General features: G+C 36.1%; 1 protein-coding gene across 10 annotated transcripts in view; it reads right to left on the bottom strand.

Moving 5' to 3' along the window:
* Positions 1-21,937, bottom strand: part of plekha7b (pleckstrin homology domain containing, family A member 7b) — a 291,689-nt gene that overhangs the window by 138,970 nt on the left and 130,782 nt on the right. For all 10 annotated transcript variants that reach the window (XR_007424774.1, XR_007424772.1, XR_007424775.1 and 7 more), the window contains one exon: positions 11,744-11,827. Coding sequence is in view for 2 of the 10 variants with exons in the window: in XM_049465414.1 (XP_049321371.1) it covers positions 11,744-11,827 (84 nt within the window). In the remaining 8 variants the exon portion in view is untranslated. The remainder of the gene's footprint in view (positions 1-11,743; positions 11,828-21,937) is intronic.

Raw genomic sequence — 21,937 nt, 5'->3', positions numbered from 1 at the left:
AATTTTTGCACCAGGAGTAAAGCAGCATAAAGTTATCCAAAAGCAGTGTGTAAGACTGGTGGAGGAGAACATGATGCCAAGATGCATGAAAACTGTGATTAAAAACAACCAGGATTATTCCACCAAATATTGATTTCTAAACTCCTTTTAAAACTTTATGAATATGAACTTGTTGTTTTCTTTGCATTATTTGAGGTCTGAAAGCTCTGCATCTTTTTTGTTATTTCAGACATTTCTCATTTTCTGTAAATAAATGCTCTAAATGAGAATATTTTTATTAGGAATTTGGGAGAAATGTTGTCTGTAGTTTATAGAATAAAACAACAATGTTCATTTTACTCAAACATAAACCTATAAATAGTAACTATACTATACTATTTTTTTATTTAAATCCAGATAATCATTTGATTCATGAAGAAATCATTATAACCATAATTAAAATAATGACTAGCTGGAAATAATGCAGCTTTCATATTTGTATAATAAACGCTATTTATTTTTTGCCATGTCCATGCTCGTTAGAAGAGGTAGAGATATTAATATTAAGATCTCATATACATATATATATATATATATATATATATATATATATATATATATATATATATATATATATACTCGTAATATTGTTCTTCTTAAGACACAATACATTTTCATAGTACATATTTAAATGTAATCAGTTTCTCTGATTTTGCTATTTATAGGTTTATGTTTGAGTAAAACGAACAGTGTTGTTTTATTCTATAAACTACAGACAACATTTCTCCCTAATTCCAAATAAAAATATTGTCGTTTAGAAAATTTATTTGCAGAAAATGTGAAATGGCTGAAATAACAAAAAAAGATGAGTTTAAGAGTTCAGTAATCAATATTTGGTGGAAAAACCTTGGTTTTTAATCACAGTTTTTTTCATGCATCATGGCATCATCTTCTCCTCCACCAGTCTTACACACTGCTTTTGGATAACTTTATGCTACTTTATTCCTGGTGCAAATATTCAAGTAGTTCATTTTGGTTTGATGGCTTGTGATCATCCATCTTCCTCTTGATTATTTTCCTGAGAAAAGAAAAGAAAGAAAATCTTCATTTTTTAGTGTTTCAGAATGAAGGATTTTTAGCAGCTATACTCTTGTTTTTACTGAGCGAGTGATTCTGTATTCTAGGAAGTCTACAGAGAGGTGTCAAGAGGCGTTCTGAGGCCGAACATCAAACCGAACAGCAGGAAACAACATCAGCAGGACATCAGCGAGGAAACGTAACGCTGATATTTCCTTTTTATCTGTTAAAAGTCAGGATCTGGCCCCGGTTCAACACTTCTGCTGCTGCTCTGAAGCTCCAGGGGAGCAGATTCTGTTTGATTTGTGTTTTGCTATTGTTCAGCCGCTGCCTCGTGTTTGGGGACGGCCTTTACGCGAGGCTCTCAGAGATACGCCCGGGTTATTGTTTACGTATTTTTATGAGTATAGTGAGCGTAGTGCACTCTGGCAGAGAGCCAGCTCAGTCTTCACCTGAGAGGAACATGACTGGGTCCTGCCCCAGCGGCACTGAGCTCCCCCAGTCTGAGTATTAGCCCTATCTTAAAGCCGGCCGTGAGTAATGGCTGTGTACAGCGGCCCATTCATTTCAGCCTGGCATGTCCTAAGCTGCTTGATGATGCAGTGAGTCTACTGTAGCTTACAGGCTGAAAAAAAGCAGCTGAGAGAATAATACTGTTCCAGACAGGAATCTAAAACATCTACTGTATATCTGATGTCCAAGTACGGCTGCACGATATTGCGATATCACGATATCACGATACTAAACAATGCAGGGTCCATCAAGAGCTGAGTCAACCATCGAGCTCAACTCAAAACCCGAGGAAAACAGCAAAACATACCTTTAATCAGGCATTTAAATTTCTTTTTAAAAGGTAAATAAGAGTGTTTGTTTTTCTGGGATTAAAAGTGTGAATTCAGCTGTAACTGGAAATATCTGTGCTTCAAAACTGTGCTGGCCTGAGGAGCACAGCTTTCCACACATGCTCACATTTACAAGCACGTGCCCAACCATGTGAATGGAGGCCATGCGGCTCCCCCTCGCACTTCTCAGGCAGCAGCAGCTTGTCACTCACACAGACACAGAGACAGCGCTGTGTATCAAGAACTTTAGTGTCAAGAACTAAAACATTGCAACATGATGTTTTTGATTTAACTGTCTTAAGAGACATCACATGTCCTGAGATGTGACTATTGCACATGCGCACATCGCAATGACGATGCTTAAGTGATATATTGTGCAGCCCTACATCCAAGTATCTGATAAACAAAAAGATATGAACTAAAAATAGAAATGTATTAAGTATTGAAGGAAAAAACTGAACAAATCCGATCCGATTCAATCTCAACTATTTCTATACATTCAACATCCAAGCACAAAAAATTAATGCATTTAAAGGACTAAAGCTAGAGCTGACAAATATTGAGATAAAACAAGCATAGTATCAAGTTCAAAGAGAAAAAAACAGAACAAATCCAATCTGATCCAATCCGATCCAATTAAAAAAATACATATTTAAATCTGATATCTAATATAAATATTGAGTCGAAATGAGCTTACTCTCAGGTATGAAGGAAAAAAGAACAAATCCAATCTGGTACTATACATCCAAGGTCCAAGTACAAAAAATACATATTTAAAGGCCTAAAAGCTAAAGATCTGATACACAATGTCTGTTTTGAGTTGAATTGAGTTTACTGTCAGGTGTAAGAAAAAAAGAACAAATCCAATCTGATCCAATCAGATCCAATCTCAACATACTATTCATCCTATGCCAAAGTACAAAAAACAAGGCCTAAGAGCCAAAGATGACAAATATTGAGTTGAAACAAACATAGTTTCTCGTATTAAAGAAAAAAAAGGACAAATCCAATCTTATCTAATTCAATCTTAACATGCTAAACATTCAACGACCAAGAACAAAGAAAATACATACTTAAAGTCCTAAAAGCTAAAAATAACAAATACTGAGTTGAAACAAGCATAGTATTTTGCATAAAAGGAAAAAAAAAATCCATTCTTATCCAATCCAAACCAATCTCAGCATATTATACATTCAACAACCAAGTATAACATACGTATTTAAAAAGGCTAAAAAAGATGAATATACAGGTCTGGAAAAAATTAAGAGACCACTTCAGTTTCTGAATCAGTTTCTCTGATTTTGCTATTTATAGGTTTATGTTTGAGTAAAATGAACATTGTTGTTTTAATCTATAAACTACAGACAACATTTCTCCTAAATTCCTAATAATAATATTGTAATTTAGAGCATTTATTTACAGAAAATGAGAAATGGCTGAAATAACCAAAAAGATGCAGAGCTTTCAGACCTCAAATAATACAATGAAAACAAGTTCATATTCATAAAGTTTTTTTCACAAAGTTCAGAAATCAGTATTTGTTGGAATAACCCTGTTTTTTTAACCACAGTCTTCATGCAACTTGGGATCGTGTTCTCCTCCACCAGTCTTACACACTGCTTTTGGATAACTTTATGCTGCTTTAATCCTGGTGCAAAAAAAAAAATTCAAGCAGTTCAGTTTGGTGGTTTGATGGCTTGTGATCATCCATCTTCCTCTTGATTATATTCCAGAGGTTTTTAATTTGGTAAAATCAAAGAAACTCATCATTTAAAGTGGTCAATTACACAATTAAAAGATAGTGTAGACACTGAAGAACTGATTTCCTTTCCAACACTGGTAGTGTCTGGAGTCTACTGTTAATGCCCCAGTGTGAACCCTGTTAACGAACTCCTCCTCGTTAGCTGGATGTAATGAAACATGCCACTGGGACTCACATGAGACATGATCTTTCCATTATCTTCCATAAACCCTTTTTAAATCTGTATGAATGAAGTTCCTCTGGTTTTCCGAGGAGCGAGATATCGAGTGACAGGACGTATCTGCGGTGCTTACTCTGTCTGGATGCAGGAGAACGCTATTTTTACCTCCATACCCGCCTCTATTTCTCTCCATCTTCTTTTTTTAACCCGCCCGCTCCCATCACTTCCTCTACAGCAGTGGAAAAGCAGCCTCGCCTAACAGCTGCGACATCTGCTCGTCTACAGGACGCTGCAGGAACATGCCAGCAGAAGAGCCACGCTGCTGATACAGGGACCGGGCGTGGGCTCGGACTCCTCCGGAATTCTGATCTGGCTTTGGGAGGGATTTACGACGCTGAATACACACACACACTCCCATAAACGCCCATCTGTTCTTAACGTCCAGCCCTGCTGAAGCTCCGCCTCCAGCAAATCCACTGACAAAACACTGACATTACCTTCTTGCACACAGACACTGTAGAGAGGTACTGCCAATAGAATAGGACTCCCTGGAACAGATAATAAAAATTAACCTGCTGGCTCCAGGCCTAATCTAATACCATGCATGGCCTAGGCGTGTATAAACCCCGCCCCTGCACTGAACTGCCCTAAAAAACTATGTTCACGTTTTTACGACAGTGTTTTAGAGTCTCAAACTATTGATTTTGAGAATAAACTCCCAGGTTTAGGGCATTTCAGTGTGTCTTTGCTATCGAAACAACAGGAAAAGTAACTTAAAACTGCTTAAAACATGCAAAAGGCGTGCACCAATGGGCGTAGAGTGCAATAAACCAATCAGTGTGTCGCATCTTCGCTTATCTTATTAAACAGTAATCTGTTAATATATATATTAATATCTTGTACATTTAAATGTACAGTGCAACAATGTATGTTTACATAGTAAATTAGGTGTGTATTGCATAAGCTACATATTTTATGGTGATGTAAAAGTTGGGTTTGTGCACTGTGGTGCAACTGAGTTTCCAAGATAGCAATGAACACCTGACTGTTGATGTCTGTCCAGATTGTATTCAGTCAGTGGAGCACCTGTGTTTTCTGTTACCAAGATAGCAATACACCAGAAATGTACCTGAACAGACCACAATTCGAGAAAATGCACTGTTGACGGGGTGTAAGATAGCAATGAGCATCATGACACCCCTTTCACAGTGTGTAAGATAAATTAAAGTCGTAAGATTTTGAGAATAAAGTGGCATTACAATCAGAAAAGTCAGATTATTTGGATTAGATGGATTGAGTTGGAATGTCATGTGGACGGAAGCGTATATAGCAATAGCTATTACCAATTACTTGTCCCATTTTAAAAATTACAATTTTCTTCGATTTTACCAAATTGAAAACCTCTGAAATATAATCAAGAGGAAGATGGATGATCACAAACCATCAAACCAAACTGAACTGCTTAAGTTTCTGCAGTAAAGCAGCATAAAGTTATCCAAAAGCAGTGTGTAAGACTGGTGGAGGAGAACATGATGCCAAGATGCATGAAAACTGTGATTAAAGACCAGGGTTATTCCACCAAATATTGATTTATGAACTTTTAAAACTTTATGAATATGAACTTGTTTTCTTTGCATTATTTGAGGTCTGAAAGCTCTGCATCTTTCTTCGTTATTTCAGACATTTCTCATTTTCTGTAAATAAATGCTCTAAATGAGAATATTTTTATTTGGAATTTGGGAGAAATGTTGTCTGTAGTTTATAGAATAAAACAACAATGTTCATTTTACTCAAACATAAACCTATAAATAGCAAAATCAGAGAAACTGAGCTGTATATATTTTTTTTCATAGTTTTTATTAACAACATTAACACTGATAAATACTCTTTAATTTTAGGTGAAACTGAGTGAATTAGCGAATTTCTTAATACTTTCTCAATACGCCATAATATCGATCAGAACGCCTGAACCGTGATCCGCAGGGTAACAGAGGTGTCCATTAGATAGTCCTGAGCTCTGTTCTGCTGTGCTGTGGTGGGATTAACTGTGTTTCAGTACACAGGTCTGTGTTCTCCCCAAACCACTGAATTATTTACAGCACAGGTCGAGCTGATAAGCCTAATTTCCATTATTTAGAGCAGCTCTTTATCAGCGTCTCCCTCCACCTGTACACTCAGAGCTCAGCACACCTGCAGAACACACTCCTTCAGTGCAGGTGGTGTTAATGATTTGGCTGTAACATTCCTGGAGTAAATAGAGAAATACAGATATCAGCTGGTTTCTGCTGAAAACCACAGAGATATAAAATTAGCTATATTTTAAAGCAACAGTCCTTCCTAATTTAAATATATTTTCTTTTACATTATTGGTTACCTGAGCAACGCTGGTGCTGCTAATGATGCTGATACAGGAGCTACTGCGAACACTGAGATATCAACACAGCAAATTCATCATCATTCGTCTTCGTCTGCTAATTCACGCATCGTTTTACCAAATAAACGTAGAATTAGAACTGTCACTTTAACTAAAGAACTAAAGAAGGCATTTAAAAGTAATTTATTAACATTTCTTAATATGGAAATATTTTACACAACAGACATACAAAGGGAGAAATGTGGTCTGTTGTTTGCTAAATAGTGATTAAACACTCATTTATACTGTGAAACAAACCTCAAATGCTTGTCTTACTTTGTCTTTTCCATCTGTTTAGCCATGTAATATGTTCATATACAGTATATTATAATTAATGAATAAATAATTAATCTGAGTAGTTAAATGAATAAAGTTATTAACAGATCTGACTCACTATTTGGCAAATGAAAAGCCACTGTTTCCCTTTCTATTAATGTGTTGTAATAGCTTATTAATGAGTTTTAAAGTATTCAGAAACTAATTAATGACCTGTAATAAACTCCTTTATAAAGGAATATTATTTTGTGTAAAAACACATCCACGTTCTCCCGTTGCTTCTCTGAGTACACCAACTACATCTCCCATAATCCCCCTCTACAAGATGTCTCTGTCACATCCTCCTCAACTAATCCTGCTCACCTGAATACTGATCACGGTCATCTGTTTCATTTATTTTGTTTGTACTTTGCAAAGTATTGCCAACAATTGCCGGCTGCACACTGTGTGTTCTCAACAAGCAAAACAAAAAAAAAATGCAGCACCATAGCAACCACCTAGCAACCACATAACAACAGGAGCACATGTGAGGTCAGGGTGATAGATAATCTACACATCACACCACCTCAACCACATCTCATCCTTTTAAAAAGTGTTGGCCAGAGTATTTCAGGGAGTCTTATTCTTTTGGCAACACTTGGCAGCACTCTACAGGAATATTACACAGCTATATGTTGAGGATTTCTCTTTAATATAACGGTTGCATATAACGGTTTCATGTTTAATAAGAAACATTACTAAAAAGGTAATTGTAATAGGATATTAAAAATGGAAAAATATTAAAGTAAATCTGCACCTGTCAAAATATAATGAATTAAATTAATACATTCTGCACTTTCCTGAACTTCTAACATTTTAAAATCAATATTTTTCTATACACAAATTAATAATTTTAATTAATCAACGTTTCATTTTGTAACAATTGTCTAGCTTTTATGTCTATTTTCAATCATGCGGAATTTCGGGTTGATTGCTCTTAAAACTGATCTAAAATTATTAAAAGTTTTCAGATCTCCATTTTTTCAGAACATAAATTACTTATTTTACTGCAGAGATAAAGGGTTTTGTATCACCTACACCTGTATAGCCTATATACAGGCCAAGCTCTGTTAGGGGGTAAATTATAAGAAAGATGTCCATTATACTCTCTGATATTTTGTTTTTGGAGATGCGGATTTCATTTTCTAGCAGGACTTGGCACACTGCCCACACTTCCAAAAGAACCAATTGGTCTTATATAATATTCCAATTTTCTGAGACACTGATTTTTGGGTTTTCATTGGCTGTAAGTCATAATCATCAACAATAAAGAAAAATAAACACTTAAAATAGATCAATCTGTGTTTAATAAATCTGTATAATATATAAGTTTCACATTTTGAACATTTTGAATTCATGAAATAAGTAATATTTTAGTAATAAATAAACTTTTCAATGATATATTTTTTTTAGAGGCACTAATATATTACTCTGATTCTAAATCACCTTATACTGTCCAGTATTAGCATGTGGCTAAGCTACGCTACTGTAATCTCTCAGTGTGCTATAGATAAAGTCGTGGGACACAGTTTCCACACTGTGCTGCTAATGAGAGGCATCAATCAGACCCTGGCAGCAGCGTTCGGGTAAAAGATGGGCCTGACGGACGCGTGTGATATTCTTAAAAGCTCCCAACATTTTTAATCCCTGAGCTTCTGTTATTACAGCACTATTTTATTCCGTCTAGACGACGATGGACACGAGAGGGAGAGACGTTTTAAGGACGCGGTATGAAGGAGAGACGGGTAAACAGAGGGAAAGTTGTGGTGTTCTGCTGAACTTTGTTTTATTATTCCCTCAGATTTACTTTAAGAGCAGAGAAGGAGGCGGATATTAAGCATAAACAGCCGAACCTCCGGGCCGAGCCAAGCCTCCCCTGGTTTTACACAGTAATACAACAAAGCCGTCTCAGCGGGGAGCGTCTGAGCTCCGAAATCTCCTCTCCACTGCAGAGAAATAAAAAACAAGCTTAACCAGGCTTTTAAAAAGAGAAGAGAAGAAATCAGAAGAGAACAGACTCTCGGTTCAAACTCTGGTTCATAAATTTAGGGTGTTTTACACCTTTAACTACGGTTAAAGCTTTTTTTTTTACATCATATAAAATGTATTTATTTGGTCCAGTTTTTTTTGGATGTCCAGTTTCACACTGCCCTTTGAAATTTAAGCTGTATGAGACAAATTGTGGAAAATATGAATAATGCTAAAGGTTTTTTCGTGTGTGTGTGTGTGCAATGTTCATGTTAAAACTTATCAAAGCCCATCACTAAGTTATGCCTTTTATCCTAACAATATATACTATTATTCTCAAAATATATTTATTTAAAAAAAAAATTCGATTTTATTCACAAAATGTTATACCGTATATGTGTTTTCTTGAACTTCATGACTTTCTTTTCAAAATATTACGACTTTATTCACAAAATGTCATACTAAACATGATTTTCTTGAAATATTACGACTTTATTCTTGAAACATTACGACTTTATTCAGAAAATGTTATGCTGCATATGTTTTTTTTCTAGAAATATTATGACTTTGTTCTCAAAATATTACGTCTTTATTCACAAAATGTCATACCGTATGTTTATTCTTGAAATATTACAACTTAATTTACAAAATATTACGAATTTATTCACAAAATGTCATACTAAACATGTTTTTTTCTTGAAATATTACGACTTTTTTCTTGAAACATTACGACTTTATTCAGAAAATGTTACACTGCATATGTTTTTTTTCTTGAAATATTACAACTTAATTTACAAAATATCATGACTTTATTCACAAAATGTCATACTAAACATGTTTTTCTTGAAATATTACGACTTTATTCTCGAAACATTACGACTTTATTCACAAAATGTCATACTAAACATGTTTTTCTTGAAATATTACGACTTATTTCACTAAATATTACGACTTTATTCACAAAACGTCAAACCGTATATGTTTTTTCTTGAAATATTATGATTTAATTCACAAAATATTACGTCTTTATTCACAAAACGTCTTACCGTATATGTTTTTCTTGACATATCATGACTTTATTCTCAAAGTCAACTGCTTTTATTTTTACGAGTGACCCTAAGTTTTACTCTTAGTCTTTACGTAGGTGTTAAAACACAAACAAATATGGAAGGACCCATCATTAACTTATGCCTTTTAATTGAAGCTGAACAGGTGTCATGACTTTTTTGTATTTAAATGTGTGTGTGTGTGCACTCAGACATTTGCTAAATGGACAAGTTGATCTCTTTTTAAAATCTTGACTTTAAATTTTTGGGCATTAAAAAATGTAATGGACATTTTTAATAAACTTGATTTTATATGTAAACTGTGAAATGTTAATTAATTTTGATGCTTTTTGCTGGCTCTTGATTGATATTTGATGGTGTATATTGTTGGCAATTATTTAGTTGTCCCCTTAGTATCAGGGATCAGTACTGGTCAGATTCAGTACTGGATCAGGACTGGAAACCACAGCTCTAACAGAAAGACTGCTGAGCAGATCACCTTCATAACCGCAGTAACGGTTATATCCATTATTATCTCCATTATCTTCAGACAGTCACTGCTGAGTTATAGCTTTTAGCATGCCCAGGGCTAAAGACATATGTGAGGAACAGCAGGATCATTACCACACATCCATTACTATGATAATCACACTGCAGAATATAGGCAATATCTTTTACAGGAAAATATAAAATGCTGTTAATCTGCTCCACTGCTTTATACCCCTCTACATATACCCCACACCTGCCATTAGATTATGGACGGTGCAATTAACTGAAATGCATTTCAGTGTTTTCTTTAATGGAAAACTGAGAAGGGATGCAAAAACACATTTTTTGCATACTTTTTTTTTGCGTAATTCCTCTTGGGTGTAAACTGCCCCTTATAAACAAGGGGGCAAAAATCATATGCTTCTATAAGCCGTTTGATTGGTTCTCTAAGTGAGACGTCACAATAGCGAAACCTGCACAGAACTCCGCTGGCTCCACCCCTCACCCTTCAACCCCCACAAGAAGCCCGCCCACTAGATCTGTTGAAGAAATATCATTGCAGTCTGCTGGTTGAGAACCTTATACAGTACACAGCAGAATAAGCCAGCAGACTTCGTCTGAGGGAGGGATCTGTACCTACTTTCTGTGGCAAGTCAGCAGATGAGGGAGATGTAGGTACTTTTAAAGTATGTTCGTATTTGGACTAAGTGTGGTAAACGCTTAGTATATATGGGGCGTGGCCAGCAACAGCTTATTTGCATAAAAGTGACAGAGCCCTTAAACGGCTCATTCTAAAACAGACTGAAACTGGTAAGAATAGAGCTGGTGAGATTTCTTCATGTGCGTGTGATTGTGTGTATAAAGTAGAGGTGGGCGATATGGCTCTAAAATAATATCACGATATTTCAGGGTATTTTTGCGATAACGATATACTTGGCGATATAGCAAAACAGAAAAATAATTAATTAATTTCAGGAATATAGTATAATAGTGTAACAGCATAATTATAATGTGGCAAAATGAATAATATAGCATAAAATAATATAATGCAGCAAATAATATTGCAGAATATTTAGTGCATGCATATAAACTGCAAACTAAAACAATTATACAATAAATACACCTAAAGCTTCACAGTAAATAATAGACTACTTTTAAGACAGAACAGCTCTATTATCACGACATGGATTTTTAATATCATGATATTTCTGTTTCACAATATATTGTATACGATATAATATTGCCCACCCCTAGTATAAAGCTTCATGAACATGTTTTATATAAACCATAGATTCTAACTATGTACAAAATATGTTTTGTTTAACTAAGCAAATGATCTGGGGTTGCTGTAGTTGGTCAGGTCAAGGTTCAGCAAAATTATGAGCTGAAAGAAAAAGGTCAAGAGTTAATTTCTTGAATTTCTTGTCTCTTAATGTGTTTGAGAGCTCTATTTGAGTAATGCTCTAATCCAGATTATGAGAAGCAACAACTACTCAACTAAATGAAGGTCTGTCAATCGGAAACATCTTAAGAACTTCGAAAGCATCCTCAAGTGCACTCACTGCAAAGACCATCAAAAACGTTATAATGATGATGAAACTGGCACTCATCAGGAGAGTTAACAAACTCAGAAACCACAAGTTAACAGCACCCCAGATAAGAGCACCTAAATTGAATAAATGCAGAACTCACTGTTCCTGCAATATGAAGTCCGAGTTTTCTGCAGATATCTGTCCTGTCACAGGGTGCCGGAATGCTGTGGTCCTCTGGTTGTGGCTGGAGAGACGTAAAGAGAAAAGAAAAAAGAGAAAAAGAGATGAGCACAATTATAAAACAATAAGAGACAGAAAATAAAACGAGCAATCGGTCATCAATCACAGCCGGATTAATTTTGGCGCTGTAGTCGGACAGGCAGCATTCTGCATCAACACTCCAAGTTTCCAGAGTTTGGAGGAGTTTCCCAGCCGAGTGCAGAATGTGGAACGGTCCTGCCGCCCCGGTCAGACCCGCCTCATGCTATTTCACACAAACTGTGAGCCTCAGCACAAACCCAGAACCAGCTCTGAACCTTATTGATTTCAATTACATGAGGTCATCCATCGCTTTAACTAGACCATTACTGCACCTCACTGTCCACGGATACAATCAGACACAAGGCACAAACGCACTGCTGTAACAGTAACGGTAAATAACGCAGGAAGTTTCATCAAACTCCTGTACGATTAGTGTTGAACTGTAAGGTCTGTGTGATCCAGATTTGACTTTGTTTTAAATGTGTCTCAGACCAACTTTTAAAGTGGTTTAAATGATCAGATTTGAGTCTGTTTTAAAACTGTCTTAGATCACCTCCTGAAGTGGTTTGAGTGATCAGATTTGTATCTAGTTTTAAGGCATCTTATACCACCCTCTGAAGAAATATGAATGATTGGATTTGCATCTGTATTAAATGTGTCTCAGACCACTTCCTGAAGTGGTTTAAGCGATTGTATTTCTTTATGATTTAAATGCATCTCAGACCACCTCTTAAAGTAGTTTGAACAATAAGATTTGTATCGGTATTAAACCTATCTTAGAACACCTCCTGAAGTGGTTTGAGTGATAGGATTAGTATCTGTTTTAAGTGTGTCTCAGACCACCTTCTGAAATGTTTGAGCTATTGTACACACACACACACACACACACACATATATTTATATATATATATATATATATATATATATATATATATATATATATATTTTTTTTTTTTTACAATAAGTATATATATTTTATATTCGATGCATTTTAAATTTAACAAAGTGTGTACAAATTCTGCAAAATGACTTTTGGTGACCTAAAATAGTATCAATGGCTAACAAACTGCTTTAAACTACCAACATAAAGTATTATACTAAATTATGGCTATCCACAACATCCAGCTTCTAAATAACTAGTTATCTAAATTAGTTTTTGTTCATTTTAGATTAAATCATGTAATCCTAATATATATAATAAATCCTATATATATTTTTTTTTTCTCAAACCCTGACTACCTATCTAGCTAATTCCAAAGTTAAGCTAGCTAGTCACAAGCTACATTTTATTAAGCACACAATGGGTTTGATTTGTGTGTTTTGTGCTATGGAGAACTAAAACTAAAAGCCAAAATTAAAAATTATTTTTCATTTTTTATTTTATTATTTTTTTTTTATTATTTTGGCAGTTTTGCTCCTCCATATGAAACCAGCTATCAGCAAATCAATAATGCACAAAAAATATGATTTTTCAGCTTTTTATGGCTACAGCACATGCACACTTCTCCACAGCTTCCCCACTAGCTCATTTACTCTCCTCCACACTCCTCCACACAAAACCAGCAAGCTGATTGGCTGTTTCTTCTGAAAGGCAGAACTTTATCTTTAAACCGAAAACAGGAATGGTGTTTTGGGAGATTTCCCATTTACACAGCGGTCAGCAGCCTGCCTCTTCATTAATAGTACAACTGAGCTGAGTGAAATGATTCGGGTCTACTGGATAATCATCCGGGGCTGAAGCCACTTTAACAAGCAACACTTTAACTTGTCAGAAAACTGTGCCATCTCTATAATAACTCTTTGTGAAAATGCCTTCAAATACTGCCAGACTCAAGACATTTACATACAGCACCATCAGAAACCAGCGACAGAACTGTCTCCAGCATCCACATCCAGCTACATGAAGCAAGACAGCGATGACAGGTCGTTCTCTCAGAGCGCCATCAAATTCAACAGCCTGCAGGAAGGAAATACTCCACTGCCCTCATCTCTGTAGAGAAGCTGCCATCAAACACTCCCCCTGGCACTGCCTGAGCGAGTGCAGCGCTCTGTAAATAGTCATATCACACCCTGAGGAATCCGAGACCCAGCGCTAACCGCTAAACGCTAACACATACGCCATCAGCTACATCCCAACAACACGCGCACCTCATCACGTAACGCTGATAACACCATATTAACTGCAGCTCAGCATCTTTTAATCCAACGCCAAGATTACCCCCCCAAAAAAGATAATTAAGGGTGGTTTGATGGATGACCGATGTAAAGGCATTTACTCATCCCGGTACCATCTTTCATACGTCAGCGGCGGCAGCGCCGAGACCAAATTAAACGATGCTGCAACAACAGGACAGTCCTGCTCACTCTGCTGTGTAATGAGTTTACATGAAGATCGATAAATTCTGGATCCAAATAAAAAAAATAAACAACAAAAAACCAACTGATGTGCAACCAAGGCCAAAAAGTAACTAAAGAGTAATTAAAACTCATGAATAAATACATGAGGACACCATGCTTTACAAAATTTTCAAAATATAATTTAATCATTTTAGCTGAGATAATATTGAAATAACCATCAGTTGAATAATGCAATGGTGTTGTCCAGAGATAATTAATGTAATCAATATAAAAATATATATTTCTTTATAATATGCAATGATGGACGTGCATACTATAAACAAACAGGAGTCCCAAATAACACACCCGACACTAAAAACTAGGGTTGGGACGATATATCAGTATATCGATATATCAATATTGCTATATAAATATATTTTACTGGTTGTATCGAGATGCATAGTGACCTCAGAGGCAATGCGTCAACATAATTAACATAATTATTGTAATTAAAGAAATATAAAAATATATATTTTTTATAATGTGCATTAATGGATGGGCATAGTGAAAAATTAACAGGTACTGAGTCCCAAATAACATACTGAAAGGAGTGGGACAATATGTTGATACATATATATATATATATATATATATATATATATATATATATATATATATATATATATATATATATATATATATATATACAGTGAGTCCAAGAAGTATTTGATCCCTTGCTGATTTTCTTCGTTGGCCCACTAATAAAGACATGATCATTCTATACTTTTAATGGTAGATGTATTCTTACATGGAGAGACAGAATATTAAAAAGAAAATCCAGAAAATAAATCTAAGGAATATATATTAATTGATTTGTATTTCATGGAGTGAAATAAGTATTTGATCCCTTAGTATTCATTAGCTGACCTGAAGCCACCTGTTCTCACTAATCACTTATGTGAAAAACACCTGTCCACAGAATCAGACAGATCACACAGATTTCAAGTCTCCAACATGGGTAAAACCAAAGAGCTGTCACAGGATCTCAGAGTCAGAATTGTTGACCTTCACAAAGCTGGAATGGGCTACAAAAAGATTAGTAAGGTGTTGGATGTGAAAGTAACAACTATTGGTGCAATTATCAGAAAGTTTAAAGAGTATAACATGACAATCAACAGACCTCGGCCCGGTGCTCCAAAGAAGATTTCGCCTCGTGGGGTGGCAATGATGCTGAGAACGGTCAGAAATCGTCCTGCAACCACTCGGCAGGAGTTAGCAAATGACCTGAAGGCAGCTGGGACCACAGTTTGCAAGGAAACAATTGGCAACACTTTGCGCAACAATGGATTCACATCCTGCAGTGCCCGAAAGGTACCCCTGCTGAAGAGAGCACATGTGGAGGCGCGCCTCAAGTATGCCAATGATCATTTGAAAGATGAACCAAGTTATTGGGAGAAGGTTTTGTGGTCAGACGAGACCAAAATTGAACTTTTTGGCCTCAACTCCACCCGCCATGTGTGGAGGAAGAAAAATGCTGCCTATGACCCCAAGAACACTGTGCCCACCGTCAAGCATGGAGGTGGAAGCATAATGTTTTGGGGGTGTTTCTCTGCCAAGGGTACAGGGCTACTTCACCACATCACTGGGAAGATGGATGGAGCCATGTACCGCACAATCCTGAGGGACAACCTCCTCCCCTCTGCCAGGGATCTGAAAATGGGCCGTGGTTGGGTCTTCCAACATGATAACGACCCTAAACATACAGCAAAGGCAACAAAGGATTGGCTCAAGAAAAATCACATTAAGGTCATGGAGTGGCCCAGCCAGTCGCCAGACCTCAATCCGATCGAAAATCTATGGAGGGAGCTGAAGGTCAGAGTTGCCAAGCGACAGCCCACCAACCTTCATGATTTAGAGAGGATCTGCAAAGAAGAGTGGGCCAAAATTCCCCCTGGTGTGTGTGCTAAACTTGTGGTTAACTACAACAAACGTCTCACCGCTGTGCTTGCAAACAAAGGCTTTGCCACTAAGTATTGAGTGTGTTTGGCAAGAGGGATCAAATACTTATTTTCCTCATTGAAATACAAATTAATTAAAATATATTCTTTAAAATTATATTCTGGATTTTTGTCTTGATATTCTGTCTCTCCATGTTAGAATATATCTACCATTAAAAGTGCAGAAGGATAGTGTCTTTATTAGTGGGCAAACAAAGAAAATCAGCAAGGGATCAAATACTTCTTGGACTCACTGTATATATATATATATATATATATCGATATATTGTACTGGTTGTATCAAGATGCATAGGGATCTCAAAGGCAACTCTTTAACATATTTAATGTAAATAGTGTAATTAAGTGATTAAATAAATACAAAAATATATATTTTTTAAATAATTTGCATTGATGGATGGGCATGGATGGAAGTCCCAAACAACAAACCAAACACTAACCAGTAGGAATGGGTCGATATATCAATATATCAATATATTGTATTGACTGTATTGAAATGCATAGGGATCTCGAAAGGCAACTTGTCAACATTATTAATGTAATTATTGTAATTAAAGAAATATAAAAAAATATATATATTTTTATAATGTGAATTGATGAATGGGTATAATGAAAATTAACAGGTTTTGAGTCCCAAATAACATACTAAAAAGGAGTGTGACAATATATTGCTATATCGATATATTGTACTGACTGTATCAAGATGCATAGGGATCTCGGAGGCAACTCGTAAAAACACAGTTAATATAATTATTTGAAATAATTTATTAGAAACACATGCAAGAACTTTAAAAGTATCCTCATGTGCATCACCACAAAGATCATCAAAACAGTGATGATAGAACTGGCACTCATCAGGGCCGCCCCAGGAAAGGAAGAGCGAGAGATACCAGCCTCAGAAACTGCAGATAAGAGCACCCAAATGATTTAGATAACACTTAAGGGACCTAATTAATTTTCATTTTCTTTAAATATCATGAGAGACTGTTGGCTCGCATCATTAATAAAATCACAGTATATATCCGTACACTCTCAGCACCTACTCTCACTGCCACGTCACACGAGGTTCATGCAGGACAGCACCATCATGAGCTCGTGGGCGAGTGAGTAAGTGAGAGAGTGAGTGCGCGAGTGAGTGAGTGAGTGAGAAAGCGAGTGAGAGAGCGAGTGCGCGAGTGCTGATGTGTTAGATGCTCTCCATCACCATTGTGATGCTCTGGAAGCTGATCTTCCCACGCTTCCTCTCTCACGCCCGGCTGCAGAGCAGACAGCAGCATCAGTCTCCTCCAGCATGAATTCCCCACACGCCCCGCCCACACCGTCCCCGTCCACAACCCGAGCTGCTCAGCCTTCAGATCTGCAGCCAGATCCAGCCTGAATACTCTTTACACCACCACAGACTCCGCTCACTACTCACACTGACTGCAGCACAACAGTACAGGCCTCGGGCTTCTACCAGCAACAGACTATGGGTGCTATTGTACACTCTGTGCAAAGTGTGTTACAGTGCTCATGGCTATCTTACACCTTGCGCAAGCTAACTAACTAAGGGGGGTGGCTAACTAAGTCATGTAAAGCTAAGCTAAATAAATAAAACTGTAATTCTTAAACAAAAATGTCACATGAGTGCTGGATGTTAATCTACACAGATTTCTCTCCTGAAAGCGCTTCCATTTATTTACAGTAAGCTCAGATGCATACAACTTAGCGGAAGCATTATCATTAGAACTGTTTTTAGTTGCTCCACCCTTGACAGCTTTAAAACAATAAATGAAATTAACGTCTTCTTTTTTAGAATAAGAATTTCCTGGAGTGTGACTGGAATGAAGCCTTCATAACTGCCATGAACAAAGGCAGCAAAAATTATTATATCATTTTATTTTACATGAAAATTGCACAACAAATTTAGGGAAATTGCAGGTTCTCCTGTGCTTTATTTCTACCTATATTTAAGTACGAGTGGGACCCCATACGTATTTTAAATAATATTTACTTTTTATTTTATAATATTTTTATATAGATTCATAGAGAACAGTTACAACATAAGTGTTGGGAAAGTACAAGGTAAGCTTCATAAGGTTACCTAGTTTTTACACTCTTGTTTCTTGTTTGTACTTTATTTATACGTTCAGTTAAGTATCTGTATGACCCGGTAAGCATTTTGAATGTACTGGTTCATCCAGAGAAGTTACACCTTAAGTAAAGGGAACTTACCCTTTAAAACATGGGCTGTATTATAAAGCGTTTATTTTTTAGTAGGAGTAAAAAATAAAAAATAAATAAATACAAATCGAAAATCTGATTTTTTGTTTAAAAAAATCATTTCTTTTTTATTTTAGGCCATAATCAGCCAGCGCTAACAGTACATTTACACTGCTCCGTCGCATTAACGCACATGATCGCACCGCCCCCCTCCAACTGGTCACATGTGGGCGTTACAAATGCGTTCCCTAAGTCGTCCAATTACAAGCTGTTATTATTTTCTATAGTGTAATACATATAAATGTGTACTTATATATAAATATTTGATTGAGCTACAAGCTAACAAAATCAAACATTTCCGCATTGGACGGATTCGTTTGCATAAAGTTCAGCTCGGCTCAACTTTTCATTGCATCGCCTCCCCCGCACTCGATGCATCGGACCCATGATGCACCGCACGACTGCGTCTGACTAGGCGGCGCTTCCCATTGAAAATTAATGGGATGCATTGCAGTGTAAATGCACCATCAGTAAACTGTAAATCCAACTGTCTGCTTATTATCAGATAGCAATATACTGTATAATCACAGCAGATCCTGGAATGAACCCTCAAACTAGTCTAATACACTAATACACAGGCTCACAGATGCTCTACAGTAACAGGTCACAGAATACATTAAATGAGAATAGAGCTGCAGGGCTGCTGCGACTCCCGCAGGCCTGCGTCTCCCGCTTCCCAAGAGCTACGTGTGATTTTCTGAACAGAGCCGGCCTTATACAACCCCTGCAGCCCCTCCACTCTTAATTAGGAATCCGCATTCTTCAGCCCCCCTCTTCCATCGGGCTGCATTACTTCCGAACTATTTATCACGGAATCCACCGCACCACCCCTCTCGGGATAAACACACACACACACACACACACACACACACACACACTGCTGCTATTTGTTTTCGCAGGAATGCAGTTTCTGAGGAAGAGCGATGTGTTTTATTAGCAGGTCTAACACTATCTCACATTAACAGGAACCTGTTAGAGTGAGCAGGTGCTCCGTCTCACACCTTCGATTTATTACATATTAATATTAATCAATTCATCTGTAATGCAGAAAGCAGCCGCATCATTAGTATCATTATTATTTGAAATTATTATTTAAAACACAAATAAATGTTCGGATATTTAGAATTTTAATGTGCAAAAAATGTCTGAATTTTTTCTATATTGTAAATGAATTCTAGAGTCATCCAGACTATAACGGAACACGTAGCACATCATGTAGTAACTTAAAAGTGTTAAACAAGCTAAAATACAAATTAACTTGCGCTTCCTAAGGCTGGTAACTCTCATAAACGTATCCAATGCAACAGAGATAACTCTCGCTCTTCCTTTCCTGGGGCAGTCTCTAATGAGTGCCAGTTTCATCATCATATTTTTTTTTTTTATCTACACAGATTTCTCTCCTGAAAACTGTTTATTTGGGTGAGTAAAGCACTTTAGTTTATTTACAGTAAGCTTAGATTTCCACATTTCTCCAGCACTGAGACTGAAGCATTAGCATTAGCCGCTAACCGCTCCAGCTGTGCTAGCTGGGGTTGAGAGCAGGCAACAGGCTGATAATACTGGTAGAATTCATACATAAGACACACCGGATTATGAGGTACACTGATGATTTTTGGGAAAATTATAGGACTTAAAGTGTACCTTACAGTGCGACGAAATACGGCACTCTAAGAAGTGATTCAGACTATGAAGGAACACATAAGATATGATATAGTAACTTAAAAGTGTTAAACAACTAAAAAAATGTACTTGCACTTTCTAAGGCTGGTAACTCTCATAAACTTATTCTATGCAAAAGAGATAACTCTCACTCTTCCTTTCCTGGGGCGACCCTAATGAGTGCCAGTTTCATCATCATATATTTTTGTCCTTTTTTTTTAAAGTTCTTGAAAAGTTTCATATTTACTGACCTTTTCTTTACTTAAATGAATAGTCCTTGCTTCTCATAATATGGGTTAGAACATTACTCAAATAGGGCTATAAACTTAATTAAAGAATACCGAATTCATTCAGTACAATCTTTTATATACTGCTCTGGAAAAAAATAAGAGACCATTTAAAAATTATGAGTTTCTTTGATTTTACCAAATTGAAAACGATAATGATCATAAGAAATCAAACCAATTATTTTCAAACCAGTTATTTCAGCCATTTCTCATTTTCTGTAAATAAATGCTCTAAATGACAATATTTTTATTTGGAATTTGGGAGAAATTTTGTCTGTAGTTTGAAGAATAAAACAGCACTACTTAACAGCACTAATTTCACTGTTACTGTTCTAAAGACCATATTGTCTGTCTATCACAATAATGAAATATATCCCTCACAAGGGATTAGATCACAAAACAAGTACAGTGTTCAGAGTGTGAACGCCTGCTGTACATAAACTTTAATACATTAAACATATACGTTGTGCAGACTTAGTTTATGGAGTAAAGTTAAATGATTTACATTTAAAAATGAGATTATCTGCGTTAAAAGTATCCTATAATAAGCAGTTAGAGTAAAGCTGGTGCTTCAGACAGGCTCTCACTCCTGTTACTGCTGTTACTGCTGTTACTGAAGCCTCACTCTGTGAAAAGGTCTGGTTAAAGATTATATAAACACAACGTCTATCATTACACTGACGCTCACGCCTGACGTTACTCCAGATACGAGACACAGAGGTCACATGACTCTACGCTCCTGCGGGATCTGACTGTTAAAGCCTACTATTATACCCACCTGTTAATCACATGACCTCAGAGAGACACTATTTACAGTAGTTTACTCTCCAGAGTAATAAACACTGGGGATAAATTATAAGGGGAAGCATCAACAATACAATTCATTTTAATCATTTTAAATAACATTTATCATGAGAATAAATGAACTGTAACTGGGCCTGTCACAATTACATTTTTTGAGAATTCAGCCATTTCTCATTTTCTGCAAATAAAAGCTCTAAATGACAGTATTTGTATTTGTAATTTGGGAGAAATGTTGTCTGTAGTTTATATAATAAAACAACAATGTTCATTTTACTCAAACATAAACCTATAAATAGCAAAATCAGAGAAACTGATTCAGAAACTGAAGTGTTCTCTTCATTTTTTAGTCATTTTAAGACACTTAAAGACAGCAAACCCTTAATTAATAAAAGTTTACTAAAGAAGATCTATAATTTTTTCTCACCTGCGGCAGTCTACACTTATTTCCCGCACCTAATTTTTTTTTTTTTTAGAGCATTTCCACCCAAAAGCAGTGTGTAAAACTGGTGGAGGAGAAAGCTGTTATTAAAAATCAGGGATATTCCACCAAATATTGATTTCTTTTTTTTTTTTTTTTTTTTGCACACAACAACATTATTGTAATTTTAAGACCATTAAATGCTACTAATATAATGATACATAATATCATAACAAAGAAATTACAGCATAGAAATTACGTATAATCAAGATAAAGATGGATGTTCACAAGCCATCAAACCAAACTGAACT

Source organism: Astyanax mexicanus, chromosome 16 (assembly GCF_023375975.1).
Source record: "Astyanax mexicanus isolate ESR-SI-001 chromosome 16, AstMex3_surface, whole genome shotgun sequence".
NCBI lineage: Eukaryota > Metazoa > Chordata > Actinopteri > Characiformes > Acestrorhamphidae > Astyanax > Astyanax mexicanus.
Note: the sequence above shows the minus strand (reverse complement) of the source record. Positions and strands in the feature narration are given on the sequence as shown.